This window comes from Camponotus floridanus, unplaced genomic scaffold (assembly GCF_003227725.1).
Source record: "Camponotus floridanus strain SB8 unplaced genomic scaffold, Cflo_v7.5 scaffold129, whole genome shotgun sequence".
In the NCBI taxonomy this organism is placed as follows: domain Eukaryota; kingdom Metazoa; phylum Arthropoda; class Insecta; order Hymenoptera; family Formicidae; genus Camponotus; species Camponotus floridanus.
Genome location: NW_020229247.1, coordinates 27,853 through 43,642, shown reverse-complemented (window position 1 = coordinate 43,642; position 15,790 = coordinate 27,853). Strand labels below are relative to the sequence as shown.

The 15,790-nt window shown below is 39.9% G+C and overlaps 1 protein-coding gene across 1 annotated transcript in view; it reads right to left on the bottom strand.

Annotated features, from left to right (window-relative positions):
* Positions 1-15,790, bottom strand: part of LOC105258723 (dedicator of cytokinesis protein 3) — a gene marked incomplete at its 5' end in the record, with an annotated part of 42,100 nt that overhangs the window by 2,639 nt on the left and 23,671 nt on the right. The window contains 13 exons of the mRNA XM_025405965.1: positions 233-582; positions 752-1,113; positions 1,291-1,966; positions 2,102-2,243; positions 2,425-2,862; positions 3,331-3,493; positions 3,578-3,595; positions 3,757-5,485; positions 5,700-5,882; positions 5,983-6,187; positions 6,432-6,731; positions 6,977-7,435; positions 8,136-8,220. Of these exons, the coding sequence (XP_025261750.1) occupies positions 233-582; positions 752-1,113; positions 1,291-1,966; positions 2,102-2,243; positions 2,425-2,862; positions 3,331-3,493; positions 3,578-3,595; positions 3,757-5,485; positions 5,700-5,882; positions 5,983-6,187; positions 6,432-6,731; positions 6,977-7,435; positions 8,136-8,220 (5,110 nt within the window). The remainder of the gene's footprint in view (positions 1-232; positions 583-751; positions 1,114-1,290; positions 1,967-2,101; positions 2,244-2,424; positions 2,863-3,330; positions 3,494-3,577; positions 3,596-3,756; positions 5,486-5,699; positions 5,883-5,982; positions 6,188-6,431; positions 6,732-6,976; positions 7,436-8,135; positions 8,221-15,790) is intronic.

Here is a 15,790-nt window from a genome sequence, read left to right as displayed (position 1 = left end):
ATCGATATTATTTTTGATTCGAATGTAATCGAATAATGATGTTATGGAAGAAAAAGAAAATTAATTAAAAATTATAACTCGCGATTATCAATATATATTTCAAAGTTTAGGAAATTTGATGCAATAATATTTAATTAGAAAATTTAAACAAAAAACATATTTTAATTTTAACGGCCTGTTCATCCTCGAAATACACTTGTTATTTAATTCTATTTTAGTCCTATCTTCCCACCTCTTGACCGGGAAGAGAATGCGAGCTCTGGAATGTGCCACTGGCGAAGTTGCCGGTGGAGACGTTGAGCGCGCTTATTACAGACGGCGGAGAGATGTTCATGATGTCGTTGGATCGGGAACGCGGTTCAAAATCTTCGTAGCCGAGGTTATTCAGATTTATCAAATGCGATTGAAAATCCAGCAAACTGGTGGTGGATATGCCACTGTCGCGCAAATCGTTTTTCGGTTCTGTGATTTCGGAGTCGTCGTCCGTGCTCCATTCTGTGTTTGTGCGTTTATATGCTAATCCGCGTTTCGGTGGTGCCGGCGGCACCGCAGTATTCGTGTTCGAGTCTCTCTTGTCTGGCGCTGAAACAGAAACCGCTGCGTTTCGCACAAGTCACGATATATTTTTTGGAAAATGTACTTTTTTGGACAATTTGTAGACATGTAAAAAAGTCGCGCTGTCTACGATTATATAACAATAATACAAAGGGCTTTTTTAGATGTCTTGAAAGGATCAAAGAAATTTACTTACTGCAACCTCTGGGTGGTAGCGGCGGAGCGGGCTCAGGTCCAGGTTCGCTCCAAGAGCTTCTGAGACCGCCTTGATCCGCGCCATCGGTAGGAGTAGGCAAAGAATGTCTCAGTGGCAGTTTCGGACTCAATGGTTTACTGAGAGACCTTTGATGCGTAGGTCTGGGCGGTGTTGTACCATAGCCAACGGAACGCGGACGAACCTCTCGCTGCGGAATAGGCGGTGGAACACCATCCACCTTGGTGTAAAAGCCCTCGTCCTCTGGAAGACCATCGCTGTCGGCATGCGATATCCTGGAGCCGGCAGTCTCTAGAGTAGCCGGGCGCTGTTTGTCGTTGATCGGCAGAGGTGGTAGGGGCGAACTAGAAGAATAAAGAATGATTAAAATTTATAGCGCTAAAATAGGCTGCCAATGAGATTGATAACTAATAATAGTAGTCAAATATTTTGCAATAATCAATTTTCGTATTAAACAAATATTCAAGAGAGATTGTCATTGATTTTTAAAATAAATCTAGAAGGCATTCTAGTATATTTACTTGACGATGCTGTCTTGATGAATGGTCCTTTGCCTGGCTAACGGACCGAGGCCTTGTTTAAGTTGCGTGAACCTCTCGATTAATCTCTTGTGCAGTGGCTGGACGCCAGCCGGTGCGATCTGGCCATGCAACATTAGACCAGATTCGAGCACGCTCATCTGATCCAAGATCAATCCCTTGAGTCTGTTTACGTGCGGCACCATCTCGGGATTCTGCCGTGCAAACTCCGATGTGAGAAAGGCTTCCTGATACTTGGTGATACCACCCATCACATTGGCGTCAATGATACCCTGCAGTCGCATGCTGAATGGATTAATATTCCTGTGCGGCTCGGCAGTATATTGCGCTACCAGCCGCCTCAATTCCCTCTCCACACTTTGCATAGTTTCACAGGCGTATTGTACTGGCGCCATTAGCTCCGATCGCTTCTCAATCACCTCGAACCATCTAAGAATCCCCGGTAGCTTTGCCTCCGTCGTCAGCGTCGTCCTCTCGATCCACAATGACTTAAACTCATTCTCACGGTCCACCGGGCCACGATGCAACGGTCGATCGAACGTGAATTTACGTACGTCGTTTACCAAATAAAAAGCGACCACGCGTTCTGGAACTTCAGCGCTGCTACAAGCTAGGCTGCTTTCTTCGGGAATTGGTTTCACGTTGCAAATTTGAATATCTATAAAAAAATAACAATTAGCAAATGAAAAAATATGTTATACATATGATAGAAGATTATTGATTTTTAAATTATTGAAATGAAAAAATTGATTTTTCATTTAGAATTTATTAATAAATCTCATCTCGCGCTTACATTGACCCTCAGATGTCAAGATGCTCTCATCCGGTGGAGAGTTCTTCATCAATATCTGAGCGCAAGGAAACTCGGTTTGTAATCGCTGCGTGAACGCTCCTATACGTTCATATTCCAAACCACGATAGATGAATAATTTATTCTAGAACAAAAGGTACAAATCATAATTTCGATGAGTTCTTTTCACACATAAAGAATAAAATAATATGCTAATAAAATTAAGCTACTAAAAAATACTTTTATAAGATTGAATATTAATAAATTATTGTTCCATGTATTAAAGCCTCTGAAAATCGCCGCTTCGAATAATACATCAAACCTACTCTAACAAAGAGCGGAAAGCTGAGGCCATAAAATCCGACGCGGAAGTACTCCGGTTCTGGACGCAGCTGCGTCAGGATGTTATCTAGGAACTTGGCCTGCAGCTTCAACACATGACTGAGCTTGGCATAATCGTACAATCTGGTCTCGTAGAGGATTGCCAATTCCTTGCATAGAGGGATTCCTTTTTCCCAACACTTGCCACGATCGAGATAATGGATGATCTTATGATAGAGTAGCTCTTTTCGCTGCCACTCCGGCTGTTGAGGATGAGCATGATCCGGCGGCAAGACAGTGGAGCCCCAGCCTAGCTGATCGGCGTATAACTTCATCGTGAAGCCGGCTTCCGTATAATTCTCAGCAGCCAAGTGCAGATCGTGTAACTTGTAGATGTAGCGCAGATACATCTCCTTGCGGTTGAACTCATTCTTATAAAAGTTCTGCAGGAAGAGTAAAAGTAATCCCATGTTAACGCTCTGAGAATAACTCACTGAATCGTTTCTATACGGTTACAAGCTGATCGACGGTTGAGCAAGCAAGAGGAATGATAAAATTTCCATCGCGAACTCGAGTTGCTAAATGTCATGTATGGATTCACCGAGATATATATTCGCTATTATGTATGACACGTGTCGTCGTACATCGCACAGCTCGGTTAATCAATACGCTAAGTCGCGAGAAAAATAATATGTAGATGTAGCTATGGTTGCAGCTATGCGCGACGCGCATTTCTTAATTGCTACTAATAATCACAGGATATTATTATTATTATTAATATACTTACTATTAATGATATACACGATATACGTATACGATATATTTATTATGCTTATATATATTTATTATGAATAATTTATGCTTTTTATTGGCTACACTATATCTAGAATTTCGAAATCTTTAATACGCACCAATAAATTTACGGTGCACGACATACGCTTATCACGATTCTCGTCACCTTGAATGACGCTTCTGTAGTCGAGAAGCCTTTCCAATAAACGCGTGATGGATGTTATGAAGGCAGTGCCGCTGTCCTTCCAAGCCGGATCCTCGGACTGTACCCTATCTAATAATCTATACACGAAAGTAAAGTTATCACATCAATATTTGCATCAACCATAAAATAAAATCACGTTTGTTTGTAAACATTACACTTACACAGCGCTAAGGTGTTCCCTAAAGCAGCATGAAATTGCAAATGCGATGAATTACATAACATTTTTCCGAAGGTTTTAAATATATATCTAAAATTTCTCTTTCACACACACATACAAAACACTTAAAATTCTAGAAATCGATGAAAAAAATATCTACAGATTGAGCCGACATCAACTTACATAGTGTTAAACAATTGTCTGTACTCATCGTCGCCCTTGTTCTCGCTGATAAGAATATCCAGTTTGTCGATCAACTCAGACTCCACCGATTTGAAGCTGCCGCGAGTTCGCTGCTCGCACTCCATCATGTCGAAGAAGATATGCAAGGTTGCCTTACGAAGTTCACTCTCCGGTACCAAAGTAACTTCTAGGAAGGGTCCGACCATACCCGGTATAAATTCGAGTTTACGTTCGCCCAGATGCGACCACATGGATAATATCTGGAAGCCCATGAGTACTCTCATGTCGCCGTACTTCTCCACAATCTTCTCTCGCTTGACCTCAGAAAACTGTTCGAGCTGGAGAGATGGCTGAGTGAGATAAGCCACCGCCAAGTTAAAGTACGTGGACCAGAGTTGCGAGTCGAAGCTGCCATGAAGAAAGCGAAAAGCGAGCGGCTGCGCGAGCTCCTGCAGCGATCTTAGAATAACATTGTTGGCCTGCATCCGGATGACTAACCAGTCCGGCGGAAATACCTCTTGGCGCACGAGGTCGCGTAGCACTAGGAACGCCCGTAGCAAAAAATCCTTGAGTGGTTTTCGATCGCTGGATCCGTGCGTCAGTTCTTCCCAGAGTCGCGCGTAATGATACTCGTCAAGTAGCTGGAGCAATCCGATCAGGCAGGCCACAAGACAACCGAGAACCGGTCCACTGGCGTTTATCACGATCAGTATTGTTTGTATAAGCACGTCGAGCACCGACAGGCAGAGCGTCTCGACGTCGTGGTGGATACAATTGTTAACCTTATTCGTGTCTCTGCCGCGCTTATGCAGGAAGCTAAGTATTTCGCCCAAGATATCAGTGCAAGATCGTAATTCCTCCCTGCGAGCCAGATGGATGCGTAAATGTCGACATATAGTAACAAGCAAGAGGTTTCGGCTCTCGTCATCCTTGCAGAACAAGGTGGACGTCGTGAGATTCTTGATAGCGACCAACTTGGCTTGCGCGAGCTGAAGCGGGGGTTCACGTGGTACCGAGTCTAGCATTGTGCAAGTGAGCTTGGCCACCTCGAGAACCGGTAGCACCGCCACCAACTGCTCAAACACCGCCGCAATTGACAGCAATAGCGCGATTTGCGACAAGAGTACCATCTCATATGGAATACTTAGCATCTTATTGAGGGCCGCGAACACGCAATACAAATCGCGCTTAAAGCTGTCCTCATATTGGCCAGCGGTAGCACGGGCGAATAGTAGTCGACTCTGGATAATGAACTTGAAAATATATTCGAGCGAGCGAAAGCATTTCATGATCGGCTCCTGCTTCTCCGCCGCGGTTACCCAATCGGCACAATGTTGCACACTGCTAAGAAGACCCTTGTACACCAAAGCTGCGGCGAAATGATCCGAGATGTAAGCGTCCATCACCGGCTTGAAGTGCTCGAACTTGGAGTCCTCTAATAGACTAAAGATGGACACAAGTACTTGGAACACGAGGCCGGAATGTGCCGTGGAATTGCCATCCTCAGTATGAAACATGGCGAACAGCGCGTCGAGAATGTCCTGCAAGAACTTGACAAGTTCCTCACCATCTATTCGAAGTACACGACCAAGAGCTTCGGATATTCGTTCAGGATGCGCCTTCCATTGCAGCAGACTAAGTAAATCGACATTTTGCGTTAGTTTAGTGCTGCAGAGCAAAGTGTGCACAAACACAGTTTCCTTGGGCGATCTGGAGAAGGCTGGTGGACCTGAGAGAGATAACAAGAAAAATATAAGTATTCAGAAATATTTCTCTCTTTCATTTAGAAATATTTTATAAATAAAAGTAATTCAGTTTTCATTTATTTGATAATGTAATAAATAATAGATTAATGATATTCATACATTTGACTATCAACATTCATTCAAATTTCGTATATTATTTACAAGAGTTAATTTTACATTTCAGGAACTTGGATTTACCTGAGGCACTCGGTTCTCGCGAGCTACTCGGCAATGACAGATAAGCCAACGAATCCAACTTCGCGCGCTCCTCGCATTTGTAAATATACAACTCGTGCGGACCATCCTGAAGAGTAGCACCTCCGGGTTCCATCAACCGGACGAACGCAAAAGCAAAGAGCTTCTTGTCATTCTTTTCGCGTGCTACAACACGACAAGATAGATGAAGAGATGGGAAGATAAATGAAGAAGATGGCAAGAAAAAAGCAAAAGACTGGAGACTCGATCGACATCCAAGACTTACTGGAACAATGTCGAAATTCGAAACGCACGTGGCTTCCGTAGAACTTGTCAATGGGTATCGCTAGTCTTACAGTTTCTGCCCACGATGGACTGTTGTGATGATATATGACCAAACTCTGATATTCAGAGCTACCGTCCATACCTGCGGCCCCAAATAAACACTCCTCCAAGGGTTGACCGTCCGCATCCAGGACCAGGATTGTCACCTAGTTTTATTGAAAACAAATAGAATTTTATCATGGTAAGATATTTTAAATTTTTTTTGTAAAAATGTTTTTTTTTTATATCAATCTATTAAGCTTTATAGCATCATATATTAATAATTAATAATTTTAATATAATATATAATATATTTGTGTGAAAATATTATATATAAGTAAAGTATTATAAATTTCTATTTCAAAGAGATATATTTTGCGGAAAAAATAATTTCTCGCAAAAGATTTTTACCTCGATATTCTTGCCGGTAGACTTTCCGCCCCGTTCAAATTCTCCTCGTTCCAATTTCAGATACAAATCATTACGAACATCGCCCGGCATAATGACGTCCGAAAAACCGAGCTTCTTCGTGAGGCAGATATTTTTGAATAGTAACGGGTTCTCGTCCCGAACTTGAGACAATTCTCCGTGCAAGATACGAAGAGACACGACTATTCCGTAATTGGGCTGTCCAGGTAAGGGAGAACACTTATTATTACGTATGATTTGTTCGTGCAACTGATGAAACTCTTTCTCTTCCCCTTGATATACCTGTAGATAAAAATAGAAACTATAAAGTTAAATTCGTCTCCTCTCCACATTTAATTCTCTGCAATAATTTTTTTAAGAGTTTTTTAATAATTTAAGATCGAAAAAAGATTTATTTAAGGATATATTATTATATAAAATTTTCAAAAATGTTTGAGTTTCATATTTAAAAAAATAGAATAAAATTTATAATAAAATATATAAATATTCTACGCGAATATCAGACTATAATCTTCAATTCTGCTTACTTTGAAAGTCATCTCGAGTTCCTCCGCGTGATCCTGCGCAGCCTCCGCCAGGGAAAGCACCGCCACCCCGTGAGGTCGTCGATAGATCGCGGTTCCGGTCTTGTTCTTGCCGGAATCGGAATACAACATCCGGCCGCAGCGCATCACGTGAGCGATCATGTAGAGATCGCGGCTCAGATCGGAGTTGCCCAGATCCGTGAAGATGGTGCAGTTGCTATGCATCTTCTCCACGTAATTGGAGAAGCCCTCCTTGCTGATGCGCACCAGGAAGCGCTCGCTCAGGTACTGTTGCCGCTTGGCATCGAACAGGGAGAAGTAGATCTCGGTGTCCTCGCCGACCGAGTGGCCAAAGTCTCTCATGCAGAAGTACAAGTGATGGGTAAGGACCTTCTTGTGTTCCTTGCGGCGCAAAGTCCCCCGAGCTGACGCGCCCTGCGAGTTCTCGGCGCTTTGCACATGCTGCGTAATTCCTCTCAAGATTAGCAGTATTCGAATGACGTTATTTAATTAATTACTAGCGAATTGACTTAGCTCTTCGATCTTAAACTTGTCTTCGGCTTACGAAGTTGAGATCTTGACCGGAGAAGGTAAGCCAAGAGAGAGAGAGAGAGAGAACTTTGGGGTGCAATTATTTAAATATCAGTGAAAATCAAGAGCATATTAATTATTTATTATTGCATCAATCCGTTTAGTTTCCACTTCTGAAATTGTCGGTTTAATTATTTTAATTGATATTTTTAATTAATAGAAATATAAAAAGATTTTTTTGTTCGATTATTTCGATAATTATTAGATCGTTATAATTCATCTCGACAAATTAACGGATTGTCATTCGACGAATTACATTATGGATCATAAAGGGATCATATTTATGGATCATATTATATTTAAACGAAATTTGCAGAAGTAACTGTAACCGAAGTAACATCGTTCCACACGTGACGATGCTACCTGCGTGATCAGCATTCTGATGAATTCGCTTATATTTCCATGTCTCATCATTGTCGTGCATTCCGCGTATTTTGTCCCTCTATTTTTCCATTATGACTAACTATTTAATGTTTTGAAAGATATCAGAAATTTTTCAGATAACGAAAGATATCGAAAAGATTTCCCAAGATATCGGTTTTAAAAAAACGTATTTGTCATTCATGATTACCACATGGTATAACTCCACGACGGACATGGTATCCGGTTCCACCATATGAGCACCTTGACGTGGCACCAGGTCCAAACCGAGCTTTCTGAAACGTGAGAAGAAAAAAGAACTAAGATAGAAGGCAAGAAAACGTTGCTTCTCCTCCAAAAAAGCTAGTGAAAAATATTTCATTACTAATTAATATATAATAATCAAAAATATATGTGCATAAAATAAGTTTTTTTTTATTTTTATAATTATTTATATCACAATTATTAAAGCGTATATAGATTTTAATCTCACTGAAAAATTTTTATGATAAATATAGAATCTTTTCCGAAGCACATTTTTACTTAAACTATGTTGGTTGCAAAATATAATTAATTCATGATCGGCGTAAATATAACGACGCGAGTCTCATTTGCAAACATGTAAAAATAAATTACGATAGAGGGACATTTTTATACACTTTGTGTCGTTAACCGACGATCTATATATTCAACGTCGCCTAAAAATAAAATTATCCAACCTCAGCCTTACAACAAAGTGCCTTATATAATAGTTATCGATAAAAAAAATCCACGCGTGTTATTTTTATGTTAAAGGCAGCTATGCACTTAGCTATGCAAAGTATATTTTTACTTGTATAAATAACTAAGTTATTTAAAAGATATCAGTAATCATATAATTTTCTAACATTTTTTTTCATTATTGCAGATTTTCTAACATTTTTTTTCATTATTGCAGATTTTTTTCATTATTGCATCAAGAAAAATGTTTTTCCGTCCGTTTGAAAAGCTTCTCATCGATTCATATTGTGTCCTCAAGAGAGAAAAAAGAAAGAGGGAGACGAGAACATGATTAAAGTCACTGTGACACGATGGAAAATGAATATCGGATGTCGGGAAAGCGGGATTGAGGATTATCGCACTGATTGAGGCGTACGTTGCATCACACTTTGGAAGATTTGCTTTCGAGATGGTGCCTCGTAGAAGCGGCTACTTAACTTCTCATGACCTCCGCGCGCAGAGTCGAGCCGGCAGGTCGCATGCCATAGGGCCCTACGTGTTCTCGAACGCATTGAGGGCCCTACAACAGGCCCGTCTCTCGACGGTGGGCTGTGGTCCGCGTTGGAGAACTCCGTCGCCTCGCAGGAATGCAGGTATGTGCCAGGTACTCGAGTCGTATGTATGTATGTGTACACGCATATGTATGGAATCGCAATATGAGATCGTAAGGTTTTTATGCCTATCGAAAAGGAGAACAACTCGTGCGAATTCCAAAAAAATTAGTGCGGAATTATAATTATCATATATTAATATATGACGATGTGTGAGATGTATAAGAAAGGATTAATTAATTTGAAAAATTAAACAGTTTTAAAATTAATATTATACGAATAAATTACGATGTACTCGCATAAAAAAATATTTTATATTTTTATCAATTTAAACGATATTCACGAAGAGAGACAATAATTATTTATTTAATGTTTATGCGAAACTGAATCGATTATTATTAATCGCCGGATATGTGGGAGGACTCAAGTACAGAGCGGTAAAAAGGTCCTTTCATATAAATCTGATCTGACAATCCTTTAAACTTCTTGGAAAACGTTTATTCGGCCGCAGTAACGTAACTATTAATCCTGGACATATACGGCTAACAAGAAGATTATTCCGCACTAATTCCATTCGCAATCGATAATTAATTTCCATACTCGTTCTCTGATTATTTGATAGATTGTATTCATGTGTAACTTGAATATCATTTATGTATTATTTACTTTCGTAGAAAAACTTTATAAAATTTAGAGTAAAATTTAATTTAATTTTATAATTCTAATTATAAACTTAAAATTATTGAATTTCTTTTTATAATATTTGTAAAAGAAAAATATTATAATGTAATATCATTTAGAATAGATTTGACATTCCCCAAATCAGAGAGTATAAATAATGTCAAGTTTAATTTAATTAAAATTAATAATCAGTGAGACCGATAATCGAAAATAGTTTGATTATAAATGAAAATACGATATAAAATTCTCTTAAGCTTTTTCTCTCTTATTCCATAAATCACTCTACAATTTAAAAAATGCTTCCTCTCTAAACGTCCGCGAATTTCCGATCTCGCAGGCTAGGAGCCGTAAAAAGGATTAATTAACAATGAAATTCGTTTTTAGAGAGTGAAAAAGAGAGAGAGAGAGAGAGAAAGAGAACATCGGACTGCCTTTCATGAGAGCTCGATGTTAGAGCAAGATTAAATTAAGTGGTAGGTTCGAGAGAGGAGAGCGCGGCTTGGCTCGTTTTATTATTTTTTTTTTATGGTCCAGGCTCTTTCGAACCTGAGAATTTCCCGCCCTCCGTGCAGCTCCGTCACTGATCTCTCGATGATTCGGCGTATACCGCGATCCCGAAGAGCCGGTCCGCTAGGAACGTATCCGACACTCTCGCTATCACGTATGCAAATCAGCTCTTCCAGAATAACGATTCGGACTAATGAATCATTCTTGGAGCTCATTCTCATTCGAAAGAAAATTTTCATTCATTTAATAGGCGTGTGAAATCTAAAACTTTGCAATATACGTAAAAAGTTGCTTGCATAACACATGCAAAAACAATCTTATTTATTTATTAGAATAATTTGTTACTTGATGAATGGAATACAGCTTATCGTGGGTAATTAAAAAAAATGTTTAATTGAATATTTCCAATTTTTTAAAGAGATGCAGAATTCGAATTTCGATGGACACAACGCTGAGAACCCAGGCTCCTTAATTAGAGGACCGAGGGGCGCCGCGCGCAATCTTGACGATCCTGCGGGCCTCCGAAAGGCGCCCCTCCAGGCTCCTCATGATGGAATGCAGGTGAGCAGGCAGACTTCGATGCGTGGAGACAGGTTCAGGCAATGTCCGCCGCCGCGTCGTTGGGACCTATGCCCCATTCCAAAGATATCGGATATATTCCAGCGGGCATCGGGGACGACCGGGTCCGCGACGACGAGCGACGACTCTCCCCGTCCCCCCTCAAGATCCTTTCTCCTTGTCCGTCTCACCCCGGGGATGAGGAATTCGACCATTAGCCGCGAAACACCTCGGGGCCCGCGCGACACGTGGACTTTGGAAGACGAGGACAACGAGAACGGTGGCTCACCCGATGAAGCTTCGGAAGTTCGACGACTTCCTCGCCCACGCGAAGAGGCGAGGATCGTCTGTCTCTCGCGAGCGAGAGGGCATCGAACTATCATCTCTCGAGATTATCGATGTTAGCGGCTGGCTTAGCTCGTCAATGAGATCTCGCGGATTAAATCGTGCCTACGTCATTTCTACAATTCTTCGGGGATAATACAGATAAATTATCCCCGATGCGAGATCTATCTTACTAGCGACAATTATTTGCATCTGCATATCATTTTATCGTCATATTTCCTAACTTAAACAAATCTAAATTAATGGGAAATTTTTGCGGATGAACGGTATTTAAATTTTCGATACGTTACTCTATTAATTAATAATCAATCTATTATCTTAATCTATTAATTATTAATTAATCTATTATCTATTAATTAATAATTAATCTATATATTTAATAATTAAATCTAATCAAATCTAATTCAGAAGATTTGAAGGTATTATTGAAAGATCGATTATTATCGTCATGGGAATTTTGATAGCTGCTTTAATCGATATCTCGCGGAGAATTCTCCTATTCATAAAAGGAGGCTGTCTCGGCTTTTCCTCTTCATTAGGTAGGAGATGTCAGTTTCAGGAGCTCGTCCTCTCTCGCATCGCTCAGGGAGGTTTCAGTTACCGTTCGGTAGCTCTAAACGCTATAATTACGTCGGTGCTCCTGGGAAGTCAGTCCCGCGGACTCCCGTTCCGACTCTTGAACGAGCAAAACCACTCTCTTTGTCTCTCTCTGTCGCTCTCTCCGTCTCTCCTCCTTTTCCTCTTGATAGAGTATATAGTCGGCGTATATATAGTCGGTAATATTTGCACTCTTGGCGTGACTCAACGTCGAAATATCGACGTACGTGTCTTGCCACGGCATTAGCTTCGCCTTCAGCGTGGAATGTACAACTATGCATTAGCATAAAGGACATTGTGCGCCTCGAGCCGATCTTCCTTCGAAGTCGTAGTCGTTGCCAAGAACTCAGAGAGCGAATAATCATACCAACGTTCGCACGCTCGATGCCATTTCAAATATTCGATTTCTTTTCACAAGCTCTCGAACAAACAGCTAATAATTAATAATTGGAAAATTAATAATTCCCAATTATATATATCTGAATTAATTCCGAATAATTATAATTATATTCTGCGTATAACATATTTGTCAGGAATTAATTATTAATGTAACTTTAACTTAATTACGTTTTTTTCGACATGTTTATTATTACAAGCTCTCGAACAAACAGCTGATAATTAATAATTGGGAAATTAATAATTCGCAATAATATATTTGGATACATTAATTCCGAATAATTATAGTTATATTCTGCGTGTAATATACTTGGGAATTAATTATTAATGTAACTTTAACTTAATTACGTTTTTTTTCGACATGTTATTATAGTTTAAATTCCGAATTTCGATTTTGTCATCGCGATTGCGTCACTCATGTGCCCTTTAGATCCGGACAGGTGGTTCACACGCGATCGCGGTCACCATCTTGGCGTTCGCCAAGTTATTTTGCACGGTGCAACCGTGTAAAACGGCTTTGATGGGAGTGTTTCCTGATCCCGGAACGAGTAACGAGACTCGTACGTACAGTAAAGGGTTCGTGGGAAGACGAACGTCGAGGCTGACTTCGCTCGAGGGTACATACATGCTCGCGCAACCGACACAGGCAAACGCGTACGAGTATACTTGCGCATTCAAATACATACGCACACATGTATATACTCTCATACATATATGGCGTTGCATTCGGAGAGCTGCAGTCTCGTGTACGGACACGCGTTGCGCTAACAGACGGCGGCAGAGTAATAGATGTCAGGGCCAAATCTTTAATTCCCCCCCTAGTGTCAATTAGACAGAATGACGAGCGATTAAGCGCGATTAACCGCGAGTCTCGCAGCTTTTTTCTTCAAATCCGCGGCTGGATCTTCCTTTCGTATAACAAATAACGTATAACGGATTCTTTCGCAATGTTTCTTGTAGACTCTGCGCGAGTGAAGCGATTTTCTCCTCAAGTAGAATCGTTATTTCGCTCGTTGCTATATTTATTATATTGATGAATTTGATAAGACTTGTTCATCAGAGATTTTAATTAAGAATTATAAGACTCGTAATATTGTCGTCACACAAATGATTAAATATTCCGTAGCAGAAATATTGCTGTAGGCTTGAAGCTTTGTGCTCAAAGGGTTAAAGCGTTCATTAAGGACGCTACGCATTCGTCTGAGAAACCAGGATTAAACAACACCGTCGTCTTCTACAATCAAATGCAGACTCCTGGAAAGAACGGGGAAGGGTTCATCTCCCTCTTGTACCGCGATTTCCGCTCCCAAGCGCACACTTATTAACGCTGAGGAGATCGCCGCCATTCATTAATTTCCTTCGCCCGACTTGGTAGCCATGGAGAGCCCTTTTCTCCCTTCCCCGTAGCTCGCGGGTCCGCTGGGTCCACACCGTACAGCACTGGGCCCCGACGCAATACTGTGCTACGTCGAGGTAAAGAAAAGGAAAAGGAAAGGGTAGACCTTAAAGCCATTCCACACGTTTCGCTTCGAGATGATGGAACCGAACGAGTAGCCCAAGATGAATGCATCATCTCTGGAATTTGCAGGTCTCTCAATATTTTATACAGTTGAGATTGTCCTTGTTGTCCTACATCATAGCAAGTAAAGTAGTATAGACCTCTTCACTTATAACGTGAAGGATACAATACTCTCATAGGTTGTATAAAATTCGAGAATATTTTATTTATTACGAAAGAAATATATATAAATATATATATATAAATATATATATATATATATATATATAAAATTTTTCTCATTTTTACATTTTTGGATAAAAAAAAAGCCAGAAAAAATCGATATTCTGATATATATTCTGATAAAAAGAAAAATATTGTACAGCATGACTAGTAGTTGTACATGTTCCAATTATTGGCCCTTTGTGTGTTAATTAATTTTTTCTAGATTGGTTAGAGCTTAAATATTCGAGGCTTTAAATGCATTATCGCAAATAAATTACACTCCGATGCAGTTATGCTTCTCAAATGATGAATAGCAGAAAATTCTATTTATCAACGTTTATTACCTTTATTTCATAATCATCTGAAATTTTTAATTAAATATAATAAACATAATTTTTATATCAGAATTTAAATATATCAGAATTTAAATATATTAAATTATTATTAAATTATTATTTTAAGAATTTAAATATATCACAAGCAAAACTTTAGGTTTTCAAGAGCAAAATATAAGGATTTATTAAAATGTTCAAACGATTAAACGGTATAAGGAGAAAGCAAATAAGCGTCTTATCTTGAATATGAGTCTTGTAGAAACACGGTGATTCATTTCTTTCGTTTGAGCGATTCATATCCGGGACAGCGATGAGACTATCAAAAGCGAGCCGTGTAAGCTCGCCTTTACAGGAAAGAACGATGGAATCCCGGCTTACGCGGACAGGAGTTCCTTCACAACCGCGTTACTCCATAAGAAGGCAGCCTCGTGAAACGAAGAGGGCAAAAAGAGGGGGAGAGAGAGAGAGAGACGAGAGAGAGTCGACGGTGAAAGAACCGACCGCGACGAAGACGGAAGGAAACAAAGACGAAGGGTCGGAACCCCCCAGATCCGCGTGTTGCATCGGCCGCGAGGTACACCGCTCATTAGAAATAATAATAATTGCCGCGGATAATGAATGTTGCCGCCGTCAGTTTGACATTCGCCGCCGTTAACGGGAAGCCAACTTTAACCGCGACGGACAACCGACAATTAGGTAAATGGAATATGATAACGACGTCGTTATTCGCCCTCGTCGCCAATCGCGAATCAGTCATCTCCGTCATGATGCCTCTCGTTTAAAGCTGGATGGAACCGTTGGAGGCTAAAGCTTGACGTTATCGATACGTTGATTGTTAGCATTAATTATAATCGGCTAAGATTAGTGATTATTAAATCTTTATGTAATCTAAAGATTATATATATATATTGCGAAAAAAAGACGTCGAGGGATTCGTTGATCTGATCGACGTTGGAGAAATTTGATTCGATATATTTATCAATTAAAATTATATAATTGTGTTAAAAAATAATGATATGTCACGATAACACAATCCTTAATTTTGTCAAAGAGATTTGACGGAAGACTTTCAAACTGTTACAAAGATCACATGGATTGATCTTTCTTTGAATCGAGGTCTAAGATCGCATCATACACAAAGTTGCTTAAGCTATTGAAAGATTTTGTCGCTTTGTTGTTATTTCTATTACTTTTAGTGTCGGGATCAAAAGGCGCGACTCTCTTGATCTTACCTTAAAATTCAAAAACACGGAAATATTCAAGCAGAAAATAGATTCGCAATATCTTACAAGCGAGTGACAGCTTAAACTCTTGGGAATTCCAGACATTCCGGCGGATTAATGTGTAGAATGAATGACGAAAAAGAAAATTTCCGAGTTTTCAGGGACGAAAGAAAAGGAAACCTTTGGGCGGA